Here is an 18,157-nt window from a genome sequence, read left to right as displayed (position 1 = left end):
ACACTCACACGCTGAGGGATTGTAGGGGCCCTCACAGATGCGCTGACAGATGGGTTGTTGGGGAGGGTCTCTCTGTAGAGGTGACCGTGAAGCTGAACTCTGGATGGCAAGAGGCAAAGTCCAGGCACAGGGACCAGCTCCGGCCACTTCCTGTTCCTGCCCCCTTCTCTGGCCATCCCAGGGCCTTTGGTGCCTTTGGCTTATCTACCCGGAGAATGACTCTTGCCCACCGCTCTGCTTGGCAGGCTCCTTGTCAGCTTTCAGATCCTAGATCAGCTACCGCACATCCTCATAAACCCTTCCTACGGGTTCTCTCGAGTCCTCTGATCCCTGCGGCACCTGCCCCTCCCTGTGCGTGCGTGAGTGCTGTGTGGCACTGTGTGTTGTGTTGCACTGTGTTTTGTCTTTGTAGACTTTTACCTTCTTAAGATCAGGATGGTGGTTTTCCCTTCTCCGTATTCCTGGTCTTTAGCCCAGTGCTGGCTCGTAGTAGGTGCTCAGTAAACATTGCTCGGTGAATGGTCTCAGGGGCTTGTGGGGAAGGACAGTGGTCAGGATGGGGCCAGGGCTAGCTCCTCTTCTTGAGTCACTTTCCACGGAGCTATCACATCCCCGCCCCAAAGTCTCCCCCTAGCAGTGTGAGGGGGTGGTGACGGGAGAGTTCCTTCTCCCTGCTGAGCACAGAGGCAGGTGTGGGGAGGTTCTGCCCTCTCCCATTCCACGGTTTAATGTGTAACTCGTCACCTTTCCTGAATGTCAATTTCTTTTATTTGCCTGTAATATTTTCACCTTGTTCAGTCTCCTTGGTTACAACGAGCAGTTCCAGGCCTACCAGACCAGCCACGAGCCTGGCCGCTTCTGCTCCTCACTGGCTGGCAAAGGCTTTGGCACCCTTGCCTCTGGCCCTAGGAGCCAGACCTAGACCTCTGGAGGCTCCCAGACACTTCCCAAAGCACCCCTTTCCAGGGCCAGTGCCTGGGGGTGCTGGTCACGCCCTGTGGGTGTCATCTGTGCCTTAGGGCTACTCAAAAAGGAGAAGTGTAGAGTTCAACTGGGTTGCTGCCCCTCCTTCTGAAGATCCAAGTTCACCCTAACGTGGAAGCCGTCCTTCCGCGCTCCCTCCTATCTACAAATACTTAAGGAGTGCTGAGCACACACCAGGCATGGAGGAGCCCACGGTGACCAAGACATTCCAGAAATCTCTCTGTAGAGAGAACCTTGCAGCAGGTGACAAATCAACAAGGTGGCCTCCCTCGGTGGGTGGTGCTCTGTGGGGAATAAGCAGAGGCCCCCACAGAGAGAGAGGAGGTGGGTCTGCCGGGGTCAGCAGAGGGGCGGTATCAAGGTCTTAATGATGGGAAGTATTGCCTCTTGGAAAATCTGTAGCTAATGGCATAAGCTGAACGTTTGTTCACTCTGATGGCAAGCACATGGTGTTCATTACCGTATGCACTTTTCTGTACTGAAAGTATTTCTGGGTGTGGGCAGTTGACACAGAGGTTAAAGGATCCTCTTGGGATGCCAACACCACATATTGGGGGGCCTGGCTTTGTGTCCTGGCTCCCCTTCCAGCTGCGGGTTCCTGCTAACGCAGACCCTGGGAGGCAGCGGGGGATGGCTCAAGTCCTTGGATCCCTGCCTCTCACACGGGAGATGCGGCCCGAGTTCAGAACTGCTGGTGTCAGTCTGGCCCAGCCCTGGCTGTTGTAAGCTTTGGGAAGTGATCCAGTAGATGAGAGATCTCTGCTTGTCTGTCTCTCTCTCACTCTCTGTGTCTTCCTGCCTTGCAGATAAATATAAATGGATAATTTAAAATAGTGTTTCTGCATTTAAAATATTTTATGCATTAAGTCATGTAATCAAAAACTTCAACCTGACGAGGCACGGTCTGTGACACCTGTGACACGTGAGCTCTGGCGATGAGTCACCACCATCACTGAGCCCCTGAGTGACCCTGTCGGTGCCCTCGAGTTTCTTTTTCTCTCTTCCTGGAAGACTCTTACTCATCCTTCAAAACCCAGGGCAAAGACCCCCTCCCCAGTGCATCTTCCTTTACCTCCCTTTGGAGCCAGCCAGTTTGTTCCATAAATGTGATGGCCCAATATACTGTCTATATATTTCCATAAATCCTGGCAGATCGATTCTCTGTTATAGGTTTCTGTCTTCTCTTATGGTTTAGATTCTTGCAGAGCTTTGTCTGCGTCGCGGTCACCTCTTTGTCCTCAGACTCCAGCATGGGGCACACAGCGGCATACAGCGACTCTCGTGGTTCGCCATGGCGCCTGTTGGATGCCTGGATGGATGCTTAACCTTCAAACAGGCTTGGCAACGGCTATGAATAGACGATATTTGTACACAACGAATATGCTAATTAAAATTAGTTTTATTTATTCATTCACACAAACTCAGCACGAACTCCATTTGGCTGCTATTAATGTTTAGTGTGATTTACTCTAAGTACCAGAAACGTGAGAAATGTGTTCCTTGTAAAGGGAAAGCCGCAGCTCCTTCTGGCTTTTCCCTCCCCCGCCCCGTTGGTCTGAGTTAGTCAAGGCCTTGCTTGTGTTCTGGTCTTTTCAGAGACGTGCTGGCTGGTCGCATGGCCACTTAACCACCGCCGAATCTACCGAAGCCAAACGCCAAGGATCTGCAGGGAAAGATGATGGCATTCCAGGCTGTTAACAAGTGAGCCCTGTGTGCTCATGGCGGTGGTGGTGGCCCCCACCCCCAGGTGTCAGTGCTGGGAGGGAAGCTTTGTGAATTTGGGACAGGCATTTGGCCTGGTGGTTAAGACAGCACCTGGGGCACCTGTGTCCCCTATCCGAGTGCCTCGGTTCGAGTCCCAGCTCTGGCTCCTGACTCCAGCTTCCTGCTAACACACAACCCTGGAGGCGGGGGTGATGGCTGGCTCAACAGTTGGGCTCCTGAAAGACTTGGACTGAGTTCCCAGCTCCTGGTTTTGGCCTCCGCCCAGCCTGGCCATTGTGGGCATCTGGGGAGTGAATTAGTGGGTGGGAGCGCTCTCTCTTTCTGCGTCGCTCGGTCTCTCGGCCTCCACTATAAATAAATAAAACTGAGAAAAGAAGAGCAAGGTTTGCATCTTCAGGTCAGCCGGTGGAAGAATGGCAGAGCCTGTAGGCAAGAGCAGACCCAGACAGAGGGCATTGAGCCCCTTCCGAAGCTCTAGGGTTCTTCCCAGAGGGACTTGGATCCATAAATGTGAACCTGCCTTGCTCTCTCTCCAGGAAGGACTTGCTGTGGTCATTGGGCAGGTTCTGGGGGAAGGTGTAGATCTGGCACTGGCCTCACTCAGTTCACGTCCCAGCTCTGCTCTGCCTTGGTCAAGGTGGGAACACTACAGACCCCCCCATGCCTCAGTTCCCCCATCTGCCAATGGGGGTGGTAATGGCGTCTTTACTCCAGAGGGCTGCCGTAAGGCCCAGGTGAGTGAACACACGAAGGGCTTTGGCACCTAACCAGTGCTCAGCTGCTGAGGGCGCTCTCCAGGAAACACTGCCCAACTCGGCCAGCGGCAGGATGTGGTCTCCATGGCTGCCACTGTCCCTTGGCTGTCTCCTGACCCTGGAGGCCCCTGTGACTTAATGAATGGGAAGGCATTTTGTAAAGCACTGTGAAAACAGGCAGGTCTTTTTCTGGCCCAGAGACTAACAATTTTTTTGGAGGTAGGTGGAGCTTAGGCTAAGGGATGATGGTGCCAATCACCTACAATAACTAAGTCTGAAAAAATGTAGCAACTGCAAGTCTGAAATGGAATTCTCACTATTGGCAGTTTGACCACTGTTGATATTCTAGAGATTCTTCACCTTGGGCTCCCAGGGATTTTCTGCTAATTTATATCTGGTTTACATTAATTATCTGACTTCCAGCTTGTATTGCTGGTTAGCACCACCTCCAATAGTACCAGTTAGAGCGCTTTGGGAGGCAAAGAACGGGAGGAGACCTAATGGTGACGGAAGGGATGTGAACACGCGTCGTCTCCTGCGACAAGAGGTGTGTGGTTCCAGGGTTGCTTTCCTGGTCCAGCCGTCTCCAGTACATCAAGGACCCACGCATTTTCCATTCTGCATCCTGGCTTTTCTTCTCCAAGTCTTTCTTCATGCAAGATGACCTCTGTGGCGCTTTTCTCCATGTCTCTCTCTCTCTTTATCATGGAGGAAAACATGGCTCCAGCACCCTGTCCTCTTTCCCAGCAGCCTCCTCGAGTCTCATTGTCTGACGGGACACATGGAAATCTCTGCTCTAGCAAGGGAGCTTGAGAACACACTGGCCTCTGCAGCCTCTACGGTGTGCCATGGGCCCGGCCAGCCAGAAAACCCAAAGACTCTGGAGAAGGCGCCTGAGGGTGACTGCCAGCCTTGGCCACACTTGTCTTCTATGATTCTCATCCATGCTCCCTTGTCCAAACGTTTCTTCCAACGCGAACAGTGACTGGTGGCTGGTCCTTTGTTTCCTGGAACAAGGTCTAGAGCTTGCTAAGCTGGTTCTTTCCATGCACCTGCCCAGGCTGTGAATTCACTCGATGTGGACCAGCGGATGGACGTGCCTCCTGGGGCTGTGTGGTGCTCAGCGGAACCCTGGGGACCAGTGACACTCATCCTGTATTGATCCCATGTTGAACCTCACTCTTCTACTCTGAATTTCCTAATCTGTTAGCTTGCATGAATTCATTCCGCAAACATTTCTAAATCACTCTGTAAATGTCCAGGACCTGAGAGACGCACTGGTTGGTAGAGGGGTGATAGATCCCACTCATATAAACGCGGAAAAGGTAAGCCCCCATCTTCCAGGTGCTACCTCCCAGGAATGGGGAACAAGATTTGAGCAAATATTTATAATACTGTGTGATAAGCGCTGTAGTAGAGCATGCTACACGATCCCACAGGGGTACAGAGGAAGGAGTGGCTGAGACGGGGAGAGGCTTCCAGAGGGAGAAGGTGACATTGGAGCTGAGCTTTGAAACCTGATGGTGTGTTCCAGGCAGAGGTGTGAGGGAGAACACGATGTCGTAAAGGAATGTTCCACGTGGGAGGACGTGGCAAGTGATGTGGCCAGGAATACGGGTGAGGGCTGAACTGTCATATACAGAGTCAAGGAAAGGACTTGGGGTTCTCATTTTTAAAAAAATATTTATTTATTTTATTTGAAAGGCAGAGTTACAGAGGGGCAGAAAGAGAGAGAGAGAGTGAGAGAGAGAGGTCTTTTATCACTGGTTCACTCCCCAAATGGCCACAGTGGCCGGAGCTGGGCTGATCCAAAGCCAGGAGCTTCTTCTGGGTCCCCCAAGCAGGCGCAGGGTCCCAAGCACTTGGGCCATCTTCTACTGCTTTCCCAAGCCATAGCAAAGAGCTGGATCAGAAATGGAACAGCTGGGTCTCGAACCGGTACTCCTATGGGATGCCAGCACCACAGGTGGCGACTTTACCCGCTACGCCACAGCACTGGCTCCAGGACTTGTGTGGAGAGCCATTGGAGATTTTAAAACAGGAACTCAATTAACTCAATGTATCCTGTGATTCCAAACTATACCTTGGTCTACAGCAACCATCGTAGTCAATGGTGCCAACCTTTCCTGGAATTACCCAGAACAAGGCAAAGACACACCTCCCCCCGCCCCCAACTCGCCCCACTCTGTCCACATTGTGTCCTGGAAGTCCTTGTCGGAGCAACCAGCCCAGCAAAGAGTAAGAGGCACCTGTGTCAGGAAGGGAGAAGTAAGGTTACCTCTGCCCTTTGCATTTAGAAAGCTCCCAAATCTGGTAGAACTAACAATGCAGCAAAGTTCCGGGACATAAAATCACCATGGGAGAGCCAGTTGTGTTCTTGTGTACGGACACCAGCTATCTGGAAAGGAAATGCAGAAAGTAGCCCATTCACAGTGGCCACAGGAAAAACAGAACAGTCAGGAATAAAATACTTCACCAAGGAGGCGAAAGACTTGCACACTGAAAGTTACAAATCACTGATTAAAGGAATTTGAGAAGAACTCAAATAAATTGGAGGTCATCTTGTGTTCATGGACTAGAAGACATGATATTTTCAAAATAGCCACACATGCAAAAGCAATGTGTAGAGTCAATGCAATCTTTCATTTTCATCAAAGTAGAAAAAAACTTTCTAAAAATTCATGCAAAACCATGAAAGACTGAATAGGTAAAACAGTCTTGAGCAAGAACAACACAGCTGGAGACATCATACTTTCTGATTTCAAAATACATTACAAAACTATAACAATTAAAGCAGTATGGTACAGGTATAAAAGGGACCAATGGGATAGAATAGAGAGCCCAGAAATAAGCCCACACATTTCCAGTGAGCTGATCTTTGGTAGGGATCCAAGAAGACACCTGGAGAGTGGATAGTATGCAGCGTACGGCGTTGGGGAGACGGGGTGTCTGCGTGTAGGAGCAGGGATTTATCTGACACCAGGTGGAGGATTCCCACTCATCGCTCTCCCAACTAAATTTTTTTCCAGTGGCAAATCCATGTCCCTAAGGGTTCGGAGACTTTTTACTTTTAAATTTTGCTGAGCAGCACCCATTTCCTTTCGAGGGAAACAGCACCCCGATTCCCCCTGGAGGAGTGACTGTGCTTGCGTTGTGCAGGTCTCGAGGGGCTGTCATCCCTCCCGCCTCCTCACAGCCAGGTGGTCACGTGACCCAGGCTGCGCCCATCGTGGGCTCCTGGGGGCCTCTGGCACTGGATGAAGCAGAGTGGGGCAGTTGCTTGTTGGTCATTCCTCCTGGTGATTGCACCTGACACGAGTGCAACAAATTCTATTCCTGCTGAGGCTGGCCAAAGTCAGTTTCTGTTGCTTTTCACCAAAACATGTGAATGACAGCTCTGGACGCTTGTAGAATATAAGGGCATGGTCACCGCTGGCCGGGATTGCACAGGTCTCCTCAACTCTGGCAGTGGACAGAGCAGGGTTGGGATCCGGCATCTCCATCCCACTGTACGAGAAAGCGAGACGCAAGGCCTGGAAGAGACGTGGCAGACCATGGCCACACCCAGGTCTGAGGTTTCTGTCCCCAACTCTTCATCCTGCTCCTTCCGCTGCCTCTCGCCTCTCTGTCTACTTTAAATCCCATCTGAAGACCAAAGAGATCTCACCATTCCCTATGGAGTCCATCCAAGGACTGGGAAATCTCCCAGAAGCCACTGGGCCACTCAGCCAGAGGAAAGGACACAAATCCGTGGCAGAGATGCCCTGGGAGCAGCACCCGGCGGGCACCCAGCCAGCGCCAGGCTGCTGCTCCTTGTCTCCCAGCCCCTTCCAGCTGTGTTCTTGGTGAGAACTCTGCTGCCTTAGTCCAGGAATATAACAAAGGAAGTGTCACGCGGTGTCCTCCAGGTGTGTGGGGGCCGTGGCAGAGATGGTTAAACAGTGACATCTTCCAAGTCAGGCAGGCAGGGTTCAAATCCTACTGTGCAGCCTTGGGCAAGTCACTTCCCCGCCCTGACTGCCAGCTTCCTAGAGGATGGCACAGGGGAAGTAATCCCCGCCCATCATCCGGGCACACGTAAGGGTTAAATCAAGCTTAAATCCGGTGCTCTGAGCAGCCCCTCGTGCTCAGTGGATCTCAATGAAGGGTAGCAGTCATTTCCATTACTACGGCTTCTCTGTAGCATGAGACGAGTACACGCTGAAGACAACATGAGATGTGGGAGACAGCGCGCTTGGCGCTGTTGTTGGCGATGGGTGAAGGAGATCGGTGGTCAGGTCCCCAGGGGGCAGGTGGTGGATGGGTGGGGTGGCACACTGGAGCTGGACCGTCCAAGTGAAAGGAAGTGAGGGCAGAGAGCAAGGCAAGGCCATGGAGGCAGGGAAGGCACCCAGCAGGCTCGGCCTCTTTAAGGATGCTATGCAGGCTGGTACGGCAGCCGGGGGAGGCTCTTGGGAAAGGAAATGGAAGGAATTGGGGGCTTGATTTGTTGACTCGGCCACGTGTTAGGTCTCCCCTTGTTCTCTGACTCCCTGCCCTGGTGCCTCCCCTGACCCCCTCTAGGGGGGTAATAGGACTATGCTGAACTGCTGGGCCTGATGAGTTGGTTCTCTGGAAAATGGGCTTCCTGCTCCAAAGGCCTCTGTGTCCACCTGGGAGTGGACACCCAGTGCAGTGGGAGCTCCTCCTGTCGGGGCTGTCCCATGGAGGCGATGGGACGACCCTTCCCGCCTCCTCCTTCCACGCAGGACTTCGCCAGTACTGAGCTGTGTTGCTCCCACCTGCTGTACCTGAAGAATGCCCTCTGGAAGGGAGAAGCCCAGCACTGTCCCCAGCTCAACCTTGCCCTTGTGTTCAAAGCCAGCCTGCCCACATCGGCCGCGCCCTGCTCTCCCGCGTCCTGGCGGGCAGTGATTAATGGCCTGCCGCGCAGGCTGCGTTGTGTTTAGGTCTGTCCCCAAGCACATAGATTTTTCTTTCCAGATAAAGCGAATGCAGGCCCTTCCGGGGCTGTGGGTCCCTGCCCGCCCCTCCCGGTTGCCAGTCTGTGTTCGGGAACTCTGAAAGGTAAATGAATTGATAAGGTGGTGGGGGCGGGGCACGGCTGTCTGCTGTGGCCCCTGTACACAGTGTAAAGTCACCTTGATGTGCTGGGACTGATGACGCTGGAGCAAGCCAAGTGGAGTCCGGTGGCACCGAGCAAACTAACATGGGGGAGCAATGGTCCCTCCTGCGGGCATGTGGTGAGGGGGTAACCCGTGTGAGGCAGCAGGTGCACAGCCCCATTCGCCAAGTCACTGAAGCCAAAGGCCGTGAGGTTCACCTTCAGATACGGGGCCAAGAACTAGGGTGGAGGCAGGCAGCGGGCCAGGAGGCCCACAGAGTGCTGCTGCGTGGTCAGCCTCCTTGTTGCGACAGAACACACAGAGTGGACACACCGGAGTTTAGCGGGAGGCCATAGACCGTCTGATTCTGCTTATGCGAAACGTCCAGAGAAGGCCAAGCATGGATCCAGGAGGCAGATCCGTGTCTGTCGAGGCCAGCGGCCCCAGCATCCATATGTTGATGAGAAATTTCCCTTTTGGAAGCCATCATCGAGGCTGGGTACTTTGTTACCGCGGTTCTAGGGGACCAGTCTTTGGGAGAATGGATGCGAGATGGGGCTGAGGAAGGTGTTCTGGAGCGAGCCAGTGGTGATGGTTGTGCAATTTTGGGGAGGTATTTAATACTACTCAGCTGGATACATTAAAGTGGTGCATTTTGTCTGGCTGGCGCCGTGGCTCAACAGGCTAATCCTCCGCCTTGCGGCGCCGGCACACCGGGTTCTAGTCCCAGTCGGGGCACCAGATTCTGTCCTGGTTGCTTTTCTTCCAGGCCAGCTCTCTGCTATGGCCCGGGAAGGCAGTGGAGGATGGCCCAAGTCCTTGGGCCCTGCACCCGCGTGGGAGACCAGGAGAAGCACCTGGCTCCTGGCTTCGGATCAGCGCAATGCGCTGGCCGCGGTGGCCATTTGAGGGTGAACCAACGGCAACCTTTCTCTCTCTGTCTCTCTCTCTCTCACTGTCCACTCTGCCTGTCCAAGAAAAAAAAAAGTGGTGCATTTTGTCATGTGGATCTTACAGGACTAAGAGAAAGCACTCCAGAGGGAGTGCTCCAGGTGGCAGAGCATCTTGGGTGGGGAGAGGGGGCAGGGAAGGGGCAGTAGTGGGAGAGGTGAGGGTGTGATGGGCCTGGCTGCTTGGGTGGCAGGCATGGGGGTCAGGGGAGCACCGCAGGGTCCTCAGGGCGCCCACAGCCTTCTCCTCCTGACCTTGACCTCTACAGGCCTGAGCACTTCCCATTGCCAGCAGTCTGCCCCGCAGGGCCCCACCTGGAAGGCAGAGTGCCTGGGGCTGCGGCTGACACCTCCGGCATTTGTGGAGGACACTGGATGTGCCACGCGCCGTTCTGAGCATCCCTTGTGTTGACTGTCCCCACGACAGTCCTAGGAGACAGAGGCTTAGCGTGTCTGCCTTGCTCCCGAGGGAACAGAAAGGCTGAGAAGTCAAAGGATTTGCACCAGTGCTTCCCAACACTAGGTGGAAGAGGCAGCATCCAAGGCAGGAGGGCTGGGTCTGGAGCCAGGCAGCTCCAGGGGGGTGTGTCTGTGGGTAGGCCCGTCTGCTCCCAGGCCACTGGCCCTGAAAGCTGGAGAGGTTTCCTGATGAGAAAGGGAAGCTAGTTAGAGTGTCCTGGAAGCAAAGGCGTGACACCTCCCATGATGATGATCAGGGGATGGCAGAGCCCCGAGTGAGCAGAGGTGGCCGCCGCTTGCCCCTGGCTCCACCTGGGGCAGCTTAGCTGGGGTGGGGGTGGGGGTGGGGGTGGGGTGGATGCTGAGGTGGGCTTCAGCTGCGGGAGTGGGGACTGGGTCTGTGGAGTGGCTCAGAGGCCAGCCTGGAGGTGCACCTCCCCCAGGGGCTGTCCAAGGCCGCGTCTTCCAGGGGAAGAGGTCTTGTTCAGTCTGTGCACTGAGCGCTCATCACAGACGTGGGGCTGTGCCACGGGGAAGCCGCAGGAAGGAATCTTGCTCCAGAGGGAAGGACCTGGGAGCCCTGCCCCTGTGGAATTCCACCTGCTCAGCGGCTGAACCCCTGGGGAGCCCCCGACGTGGCCAGGCCTGGGTGGGGGTCATGGGCCATGCAGGCCTGGCACGCAGGAGCACAGAGACTCTCAGGACCACAGGCAAAGAGTGAGCCAGTCCCAGGGGGTCTTCTGAACCCCAACTCCTGACCTTCCTCTTGGAAGACAGTCATTTCAAGGAGGGTGCTTAGTGACCCAAACGGAAGGCGTCACTCATTCATTCACTCACTCATTCCATCAGTCAGTCCATCAGTGCACACTCAGAAGGGTCCTGTTACGTCTTGGGCACCATGGCAGCACCAGTGAGCCTGGCACAAGCCATCACTACCCTCACGGACCCCTTATTCCCATGGCAGCCCCGGGGCAGAGGGGCTATTTGAGGCCCTGCCTATTAAGCAGGGTTTTTGACTTCAACAGTGTGGGCCCCAGGCCTTCCTGGTGGTTTCTGTTGGCCTGGAGGGAGAAAGAAGAGATCTAACACTCAGAGGTTTGCCATCACTCCCTAAACCACGGGTGATGGGAAGTACCTGCCCCTTACCACACCAGCAGGGGACTGATCCTGCAACCCTCTTAAAGGGGAAACTCACCTCAAATGCTGCTGCCATCAGCAGGCGCAAGTGACCCAGAAAAACCAAGGCAGGTGATCCTGGGTGGTCAAAGCCGGTGGTCTCCAGTGGGCAGGTGGGAGCCGGGGGTAGCCAGGGCCTGCCTGGGGTGAGGCAGTGCAGCCCACCCCGTGTCAGTTCTCCACAAGTCGCCCATTCTCTGGTGTCTGCCCCTTGGCTCAGCTTTGTCATTGCTCCAGGGGAGCCACCCCCACTCTGCAGATGCGAGGCAGACAGTGTTCCCTAGAGACCCTCTGGTACCCACCCCCAAAGGCTGGGGCTCCCACCACCCAGTCTCCTAGGAAATCCTTCTGGGGAACAAAGAGAGCCCAACACCCAACCCCCCCAAGGCCTTGCCACACGTGGCAGGTGTTTGGTTGGGAGGGCCATTTCCTGGCCTCTTCAGAGGCCCGGAGGCCTCCACCTGGGCGCCTCACCCGCTCTTACGCCCTTCCCCCAGGAGCCTGCCTGCCCCCCGAGCCAGCAGAGCTCTGCTCCCTGCCTGCCTCCGGCTTTGGCAGGGGCCGTGGAAACTTTCATGGAAAGCACTTGAGCTGACGAAGGCTCCCAAGTCAGGACTTTGACTGCAGCCCCACAGGGCCCTGGGTGCAGGATCCAGGGGCCCTGTGCCTCCCCGGGTCAAGACCCCCAGCCCCGGCTCCTCCCCTCACTCCCTGCCGCCAAGACCGTCACTCAGCAGCTCTGCCATGACCCCAAGTGCCTGCTGCCCCACTGGAGACCTCATTGTCTCCCCCCACCCCACCCCGGTTTCTTTGCCCTCCCCTACTTCCTCCTCCCCTTTAGTGCACATCCCCCCACCCTCTTCCCGTGCCCATCAGCGGCTGTGGAGTCCGCCTGGGCTCAGTGGTGTTGGAAGTCTGGAGCTCTGGCTGTTTTGTTTAAGACCTGGTTATGGTTGTGAGTTTTTTTTTTTTTTTGTTTTTTTTTTTTTTTTTTTTGTCAGCTGCCTGTTATATCAATCACGGAGTGGGGCTCTATTTATAGGTTGGGAGTACTGTGTCCTTAGCCACAAAGAGACACAGACAGGGGACTGTCAGCTGGTGCCGGAGGAGCCGAGCCACGAGTCGTCAGCAACTGGACACACCTGAGAGGCAGCCCACGCCACCCGGGCCATGCTCCGCGCCCGCCAAGCATGTAAGTGGCCAACTTCTCCCTGTCCCCTGCCCCAGCTCCTGCCTTGTGTCTTCTTGCTCTTTTTCCTACTCTCTCTCTCTCTCCACTCCCTCTCTCTCTCTCTCTCTCTCTCAATGGATAAAAATATCTCCCCACGCCTGCTCTTTTATCCTGGTTTTCCTTGCTGGAAGCATCCGTGTGTGGCCGAGGGGAAAATGTGGCCTTTCTCCGATGGTTGTCAGAAGGTCAGAGGGTCCCGGGGTGGCTGGGTGGGACAGGGACGCGAGCCAGTGGGCTCCCTTTGATTTGTGTTTGTTTTCGCTGAGAAAAAGTAAGTCAATCAAAAGGGCAAGGGAAAGTTTACCCGCAGCTCAGCGGGGCGTTCTGTCTCCCAGTGTGAAAACTTTTATTTGCTGGCGGCTGGCTCTGGCGTGCGTGCGGGGCGCCTGGAGAAGGTGACAGAGAGGGGAGACCCGGCTCATGCAGGACAGGTGATGATGAACGGCTTGCCCGGCAGCCAGGGACGGTCACGGCAGCCCCGATGGCTGGCTGGTCTGTGCCGTTGTGAGGGAAAGGGGCTTCGCCCTTGGCCATGGAGCCGGGGGGCCGTGGGAGGATCTGTCCTGCCTTCCCAGCTTTGGTTGGCTCACTCCTGTCGGCGGTGGGGGGGAGAACGGGATGGGGGGACTCTCTGCCAGGTGTGGAGGGCTGTTGAGGGCATCTCTCTGCGTCCTTCACAAAGCAAGAAACTTAATATCAGGATTCTGTGAAAGCCGGGCTTGTTCTGGACAGCCCCGGCAGTGCGCAGGCTCTGTGGGCACGTGGGCTGGCTCTGGACCTGGCCCTCCCCAGCCACTGTCCAGGGTCCACGGGGCTCGCCCGCCGGGAGCCTCCCGTGAAAACTTCGTAGCTGGGGAGATGCTCTTCACAGAGGGCTGGCAACGCTAAGTTCTGGAGACAGAATCCGGGGTTGGGGGCGGGGGGGGGGGGTGATGCTTCGTGTGTCTGATGTGCAGCTTCCTAAGTGCATCTCGTTCTTTCTGGCGTGGGTTTCTGCTTACTTACACAATGTCTACCATCGCTCTGTGGCTGAGGACTGCGTCTGATTTGTGTGTGGAAAAAGTATCCTGACAGAGGAACAATCTTTTCCACCGTTTAGAAGCCTTAAACAAAGGAGAGAAGTCTGGATACTTTTCTGGTTATAAACAGAAGAGTTCTACTGGCCAAATGCTTGGGAGAAGTGAAATAATGTGGATGTAGAAGCAACCTAGCCTCACTGTTATTTTGACTTTTTCGAAATGTTAACTTCCCTTTTCTTGGTTGTTTCCTTTCTACCTGTCTCTTATTTAGGGTCATTGATGTGTTTAATGCACTCATTCATTATTTTGCAGTAGGGAACGGGAAACAGGAGTAAGAGATTAGCAGGTGAGCTCCACACATGCAAGTAGAGAAACCGGGAAGGAGTTTGGATAAAGGGGAGGAGGGGACCAGAGTCACTACTTAAGCCCAAGTACGGGAAGTCAAGCCTAAGAAATCCAGAAAGAAAAGACAAAGCCCAGGAGTTCAGTGCGCTCTACATGTGACATTATTATTATTTTTCCTACGCCAAGGGCTCTCTCTTGATAAACATATCCGGCTGAAGGTTTTCACTAACGCTGGAGTGGGATTTGCTTGGTGGGTTATCGTTACTTAAAGTGCAAGTGAGTCGAGTGATTGAGACGTTGCGCTCGGGAATCGCAGCCGCCTGCTGTTGCCATGGACTTGTAGGTGGCAATGGCTTTTCAGGGAAAGTGGGACTTTTTTTTAACCTTTGAGTACCAGAGCCTGCCTGGCCCAGACACATGACTAAATGGACAGGGAGAGAGCCCCGCGTTCCTGAACTGGTCCTGTGTTCACAAAGCGTGCACGACCCAGAGAGGAGCGTATCTGTCGAGACGGGCGGCTGGGAGCTGCCCCTTCCTGCGGCTACCTGCAGACGCTGTGGGAGGGGTGGAGGCTTGTTTAGCTGTGCCGGGCGATGGAGCACCTGGCTTTCATGCTCACGTTCAGCATGTGGCTGTCCCCTTCCTCTGGACGTAGGGACAGACGTGCAGTGGGGGTGGGGGGGTGCAGAATCTTCAGTGCATTTGCATAAGGCAGACTCTGCTGGCTTAGTTTCTGCTTCAATAACGATTAATTTCTTGTGGTCTGAGCTCCCATCAAACTCATTTTTTTTTCCCAGACTGATTTCTTAACTGCAATTGGTCACGGGGCTGTCTGTGACTTAGGCGGCTGCAAAACCTAAGCCGTTCCAACCTTGTTGTTGTTTATTTCCCTGAACATGGGCAAACAGCTGCGGTGTGGTGTTTTACGTGGCTCCCCTCTCTGCAGCACACAGGCATCCAGTCCTGACCTCCTCCCAAATTGGGGACAGAGGGGCCAACGAGCAGGTGCTTTGGAACACAGCGGGCTCAGGTGCAAACCCATCCATCTCGGGGAAGAAGGAACTGCAAACGCCCAGAAAGTGCTCCCCTCATTCAAATGATTTTACATAGCCGAGTTCTCTCCGAACACCCCATAAATAACAAGTGGCAGCTGGCAGGGGTTTGAAGCTGGAGAACACGCAGCGTTCTCTCTCGCCATCACTTCACTGTGCAGTCTATCTGTCCATCTTCTTCTTATCTCTGTTTTTACATTTCATTATCCTCCCATTCTCTCTCGCCCTCCTCCACTCCCTCCCCCTTCTCGCCTTTCCTGAAAACACATTTCTATCTGGCACAGAAAATAAACTCAGATTGTGGGTAGTTATGTTAATCTAATTCAATCCTCGGTGGGTTAAGAGTGAAATTCTAATAGTGGAGCTGTTGAGGGCTTTTTTGTTAATGGCTTGGGGATTACATTGAGTTAAAGGCTCATTTCCTAATCAAACAGAGAGGGAGAGAGTGACTTCGAATATTTATGAGTCTCCCAGTGAGAGTTTAAACATTCAACTCCAAAAGCCCGGTTTCTGCAGGAGGAAAGAGTTAAAACCCCTCAGGGCTGCTGGGAAAAAAATTAAACCAGTTAAGCCATCAGCATCTTCAGGCTGCTGTACAACTTCTGTGTGCTGGCGAAGTGCGAGGCAGGACGGAGCTGGGGAGGGGGTGGGGGATAGGGTCACGAATTGAAAATGGAACCCGGGGCTGGAATCTGCCGATGTGATCAGAAAAAAGGTTCTCTCCCATCAGATGCCACCCACCGGAGGCCTGGAGGGGCTGGGTGCCTTCAACTCCCCACCCATTCCCCTCCTCCTCCGGTCTGGAGGTGAGCACATGAGAGTGAGAATATGGCTCAATTTCCCGGCTGCTGGGGACGGATTCTCCGGGCTTTGGTCCTGGCTATGCAGTGCTGAGGGCTCTGCCTCCAGCTTTGATCTGTGACTGGGGCCGGCCCTGGGTCCTCGTGCCTGACTCTCTTCCCAAGGGCACCACCGAACCCGCCCATCTGGCTGGCAGAGCCCAGGTGAATGCAGGTGGAGAGCTCCCTGAGCTCCAGCCAGGACACACGAGGAGCAACTTGGCCAAGGTCGGGCAATGTCAAAGGCACGCGGAGGTCAGGCAACTCAGTCCCAGCAAGCTTCCTGGCCTCTCTGTCCACCCCCCCCCCCCCTCTGGGGTCCGGTAGAGGAGAGGGGAAAGCAGGAGCCAGATGGAGGCCATATCAGGCCCTGGCTCCCTGGAGTGAGGGCCCCCTGTGTGGCTGGGGAAGGAGGAATCCCTCACACGCTGGGCCTTGGGGCTCCCACTCACCCAGCGAGCAGCCTCGGCCTCTCTCACATGGGCTTTTACAGGCCTGCGGAGACCCTAGGCAGCTGACGTTCTTCCTAGAGGGTCCTGGGCTTGTGACTGCCCGGTGCCTGGGTGCAGGTCCTTCTCCTTGGCTTCCAGCCGGGCCGCCTCTGTTGTTGGCATCATTGCCCTGGGGGTGGGGGAGGGGTGTCTTTCTGGGACCTCCCTCCTTAGACCAGCAGCCCCACAGAAATGATCTTGGCCCCGGTCTCCTGTGTCAGCCCAGCCCTGTGTGTTGGTCCTTCCTAGCCTTTTGCTGTCGCGTGGGCCTCCGGTGGACAGCACAGGACTGTGCTTAAGAGCAGAGTCTAGGTCCTGGCACCCATGAAGCTTGAACAGCTGAACCCCACAAGGCCTCACTTTTCCCATATGCTAAATGGGAGTAACAATAGGACCCAACTGGGAGGGGTGTTGGGAAGATCGGATGCATGTGACGGGCTTAGCCTTGGGCCCAACAATGGTGCTGCTTTTATTTGCTGGGTGTGGAGCAGTCCCGTGGCTCCAGAGCCCGAGGCCTCCCAGCAAGGGGGCTGTTTTCTTTGACTGTTGGCTGGGCAGTGCCCCATGTCAGCAAGACTCCCCACTTCATCCTGCAGCTTAGGAAACCAGAGGTGAAGGTGTGTGGGGAAAACCCACTGACCTGAAAGTGACCAAGGGCTCTGACATCCCCGTGGGCAGGGTCCGTGTACCCTGTCCACCCCACGGAGTGGCCCAGGCCAGTCCCTCTGTGAAGCCAGCAGGGCCGAGTGTAGACTCCTGGCTCATCGTGTGACCCCTGGATAGGTAAAGCCAGGAGCTGAGTGGGCATCCCTGGGTTCCTGCCAGGTGTCCTTTGGCAGGGTACCCCAGTCCTGGTGTCCACATACCCCTGTGCATCTCCATGCAAGGTCACTGGCCTTCTTCTCATTCCTTCCCCGCTGGGGACCCATTTGTTTCCTGGTGGAGGCAGAGCAGCCAGAGTGGAAATCATGGTGCTGCCTGAACTTCCCATGCACCCCCGATCTCCCTCCTGCTCCCCCTCCTACGTGTTGGCAGATCCGACTCCTGAACGCTCGGAGTCTGGCTGCCTGCCTTGTTACTCCCATACTAGTCACCTTTGGAGTTCCCAGTGCCTGCCTGGCCCAGGGCCTGACCATAGTATGTGTTCAGTACATGCGTGCCCGGCGAGTGACACAGACACCGTGATGTGTGGCTGTGCGGGTCCACCTGCTGTAACCACCACATCAGCTCCTGACCCCAGCCCTCTCCCCTCCCTGCCCCTTCTGCTTCCAGAAAAAAAAAAAAAAAGCAAATGACATGTGGCTTTTATTCCTAGGTGCACAAACCTGGCCAGGAATTTTATTCTGCTCAGTGAAGAGCCTTTGTCTAAGTCGATGTCAGATTTAATTGCTAAACCGGTGTCTCTCCTGTGGGTTCTCTCCTCATTGTCATGCTCTCTCCCCTCTCGCCTTGCTGAGCCCTACCTGCCTCCTCTGCCTGTTCGCACTCGGAACGGCCCCCCGGCTCCTCCTCCTGCGTGAACCACTCGGGTCCCGGGGGGTGCACATGAGAGGGAGCCCTTCCTTCTGAAGTGTTCCACAGTGTCTGCTTCCATTAGCACAGACAAGGCTTTTGAAAGGTGTCAAGTTCTGAACATCATTGCAGGTACCGGATGCTTCCCAGAGCAGCCTTTCTGCTCTCGTCTGGAAGACAGGGGCGTAAGAACTCAGACTGCCGAGGGTTAAATGCTGGCAGAGGAAAGTCTGGGCCTCTCTTGGGGACCAGTGGCTGGCTGGGACCATTGATTAGCTTGGCTTAGTGATCTTTCTAGCAATATTCAGGAGTGAAATTATTGCTGATTAGGCTCTGTGTGTGTGTGTGTGTGTGTGAAGGTTTGCAGTGGGATAAGATAGGAGAAAGAAATGCTGTGGATGTTTGCTCCTGACCTGGTCTCAGGAGAGGAGCTCCCAGTCTGCGTATCTGAGGTTGCAGGGGTGGGCTTTGTGCCAGCCCACGGCAGATGAGAGAAGGGCCAGGAGGAAGGGCA

At 54.9% G+C, this 18,157-nt stretch overlaps 1 protein-coding gene across 1 annotated transcript in view; it reads left to right on the top strand.

Annotated features, from left to right (window-relative positions):
- The first annotated feature begins 12,293 nt into the window (after positions 1-12,293).
- The window catches only part of ESRRB (estrogen related receptor beta), a 165,061-nt gene continuing 159,197 nt past the window's right edge, over positions 12,294-18,157 (top strand). Inside the window, exon 1 of the mRNA XM_062181430.1 lies at positions 12,294-12,346. Within this exon, the coding sequence (XP_062037414.1) occupies positions 12,345-12,346 (2 nt within the window). The 5' untranslated portion in view covers positions 12,294-12,344. The remainder of the gene's footprint in view (positions 12,347-18,157) is intronic.

This window comes from Lepus europaeus, chromosome 22 (assembly GCF_033115175.1).
Source record: "Lepus europaeus isolate LE1 chromosome 22, mLepTim1.pri, whole genome shotgun sequence".
Taxonomy (NCBI): domain Eukaryota; kingdom Metazoa; phylum Chordata; class Mammalia; order Lagomorpha; family Leporidae; genus Lepus; species Lepus europaeus.
This window is presented reverse-complemented; position numbering and strand designations above follow the sequence as displayed.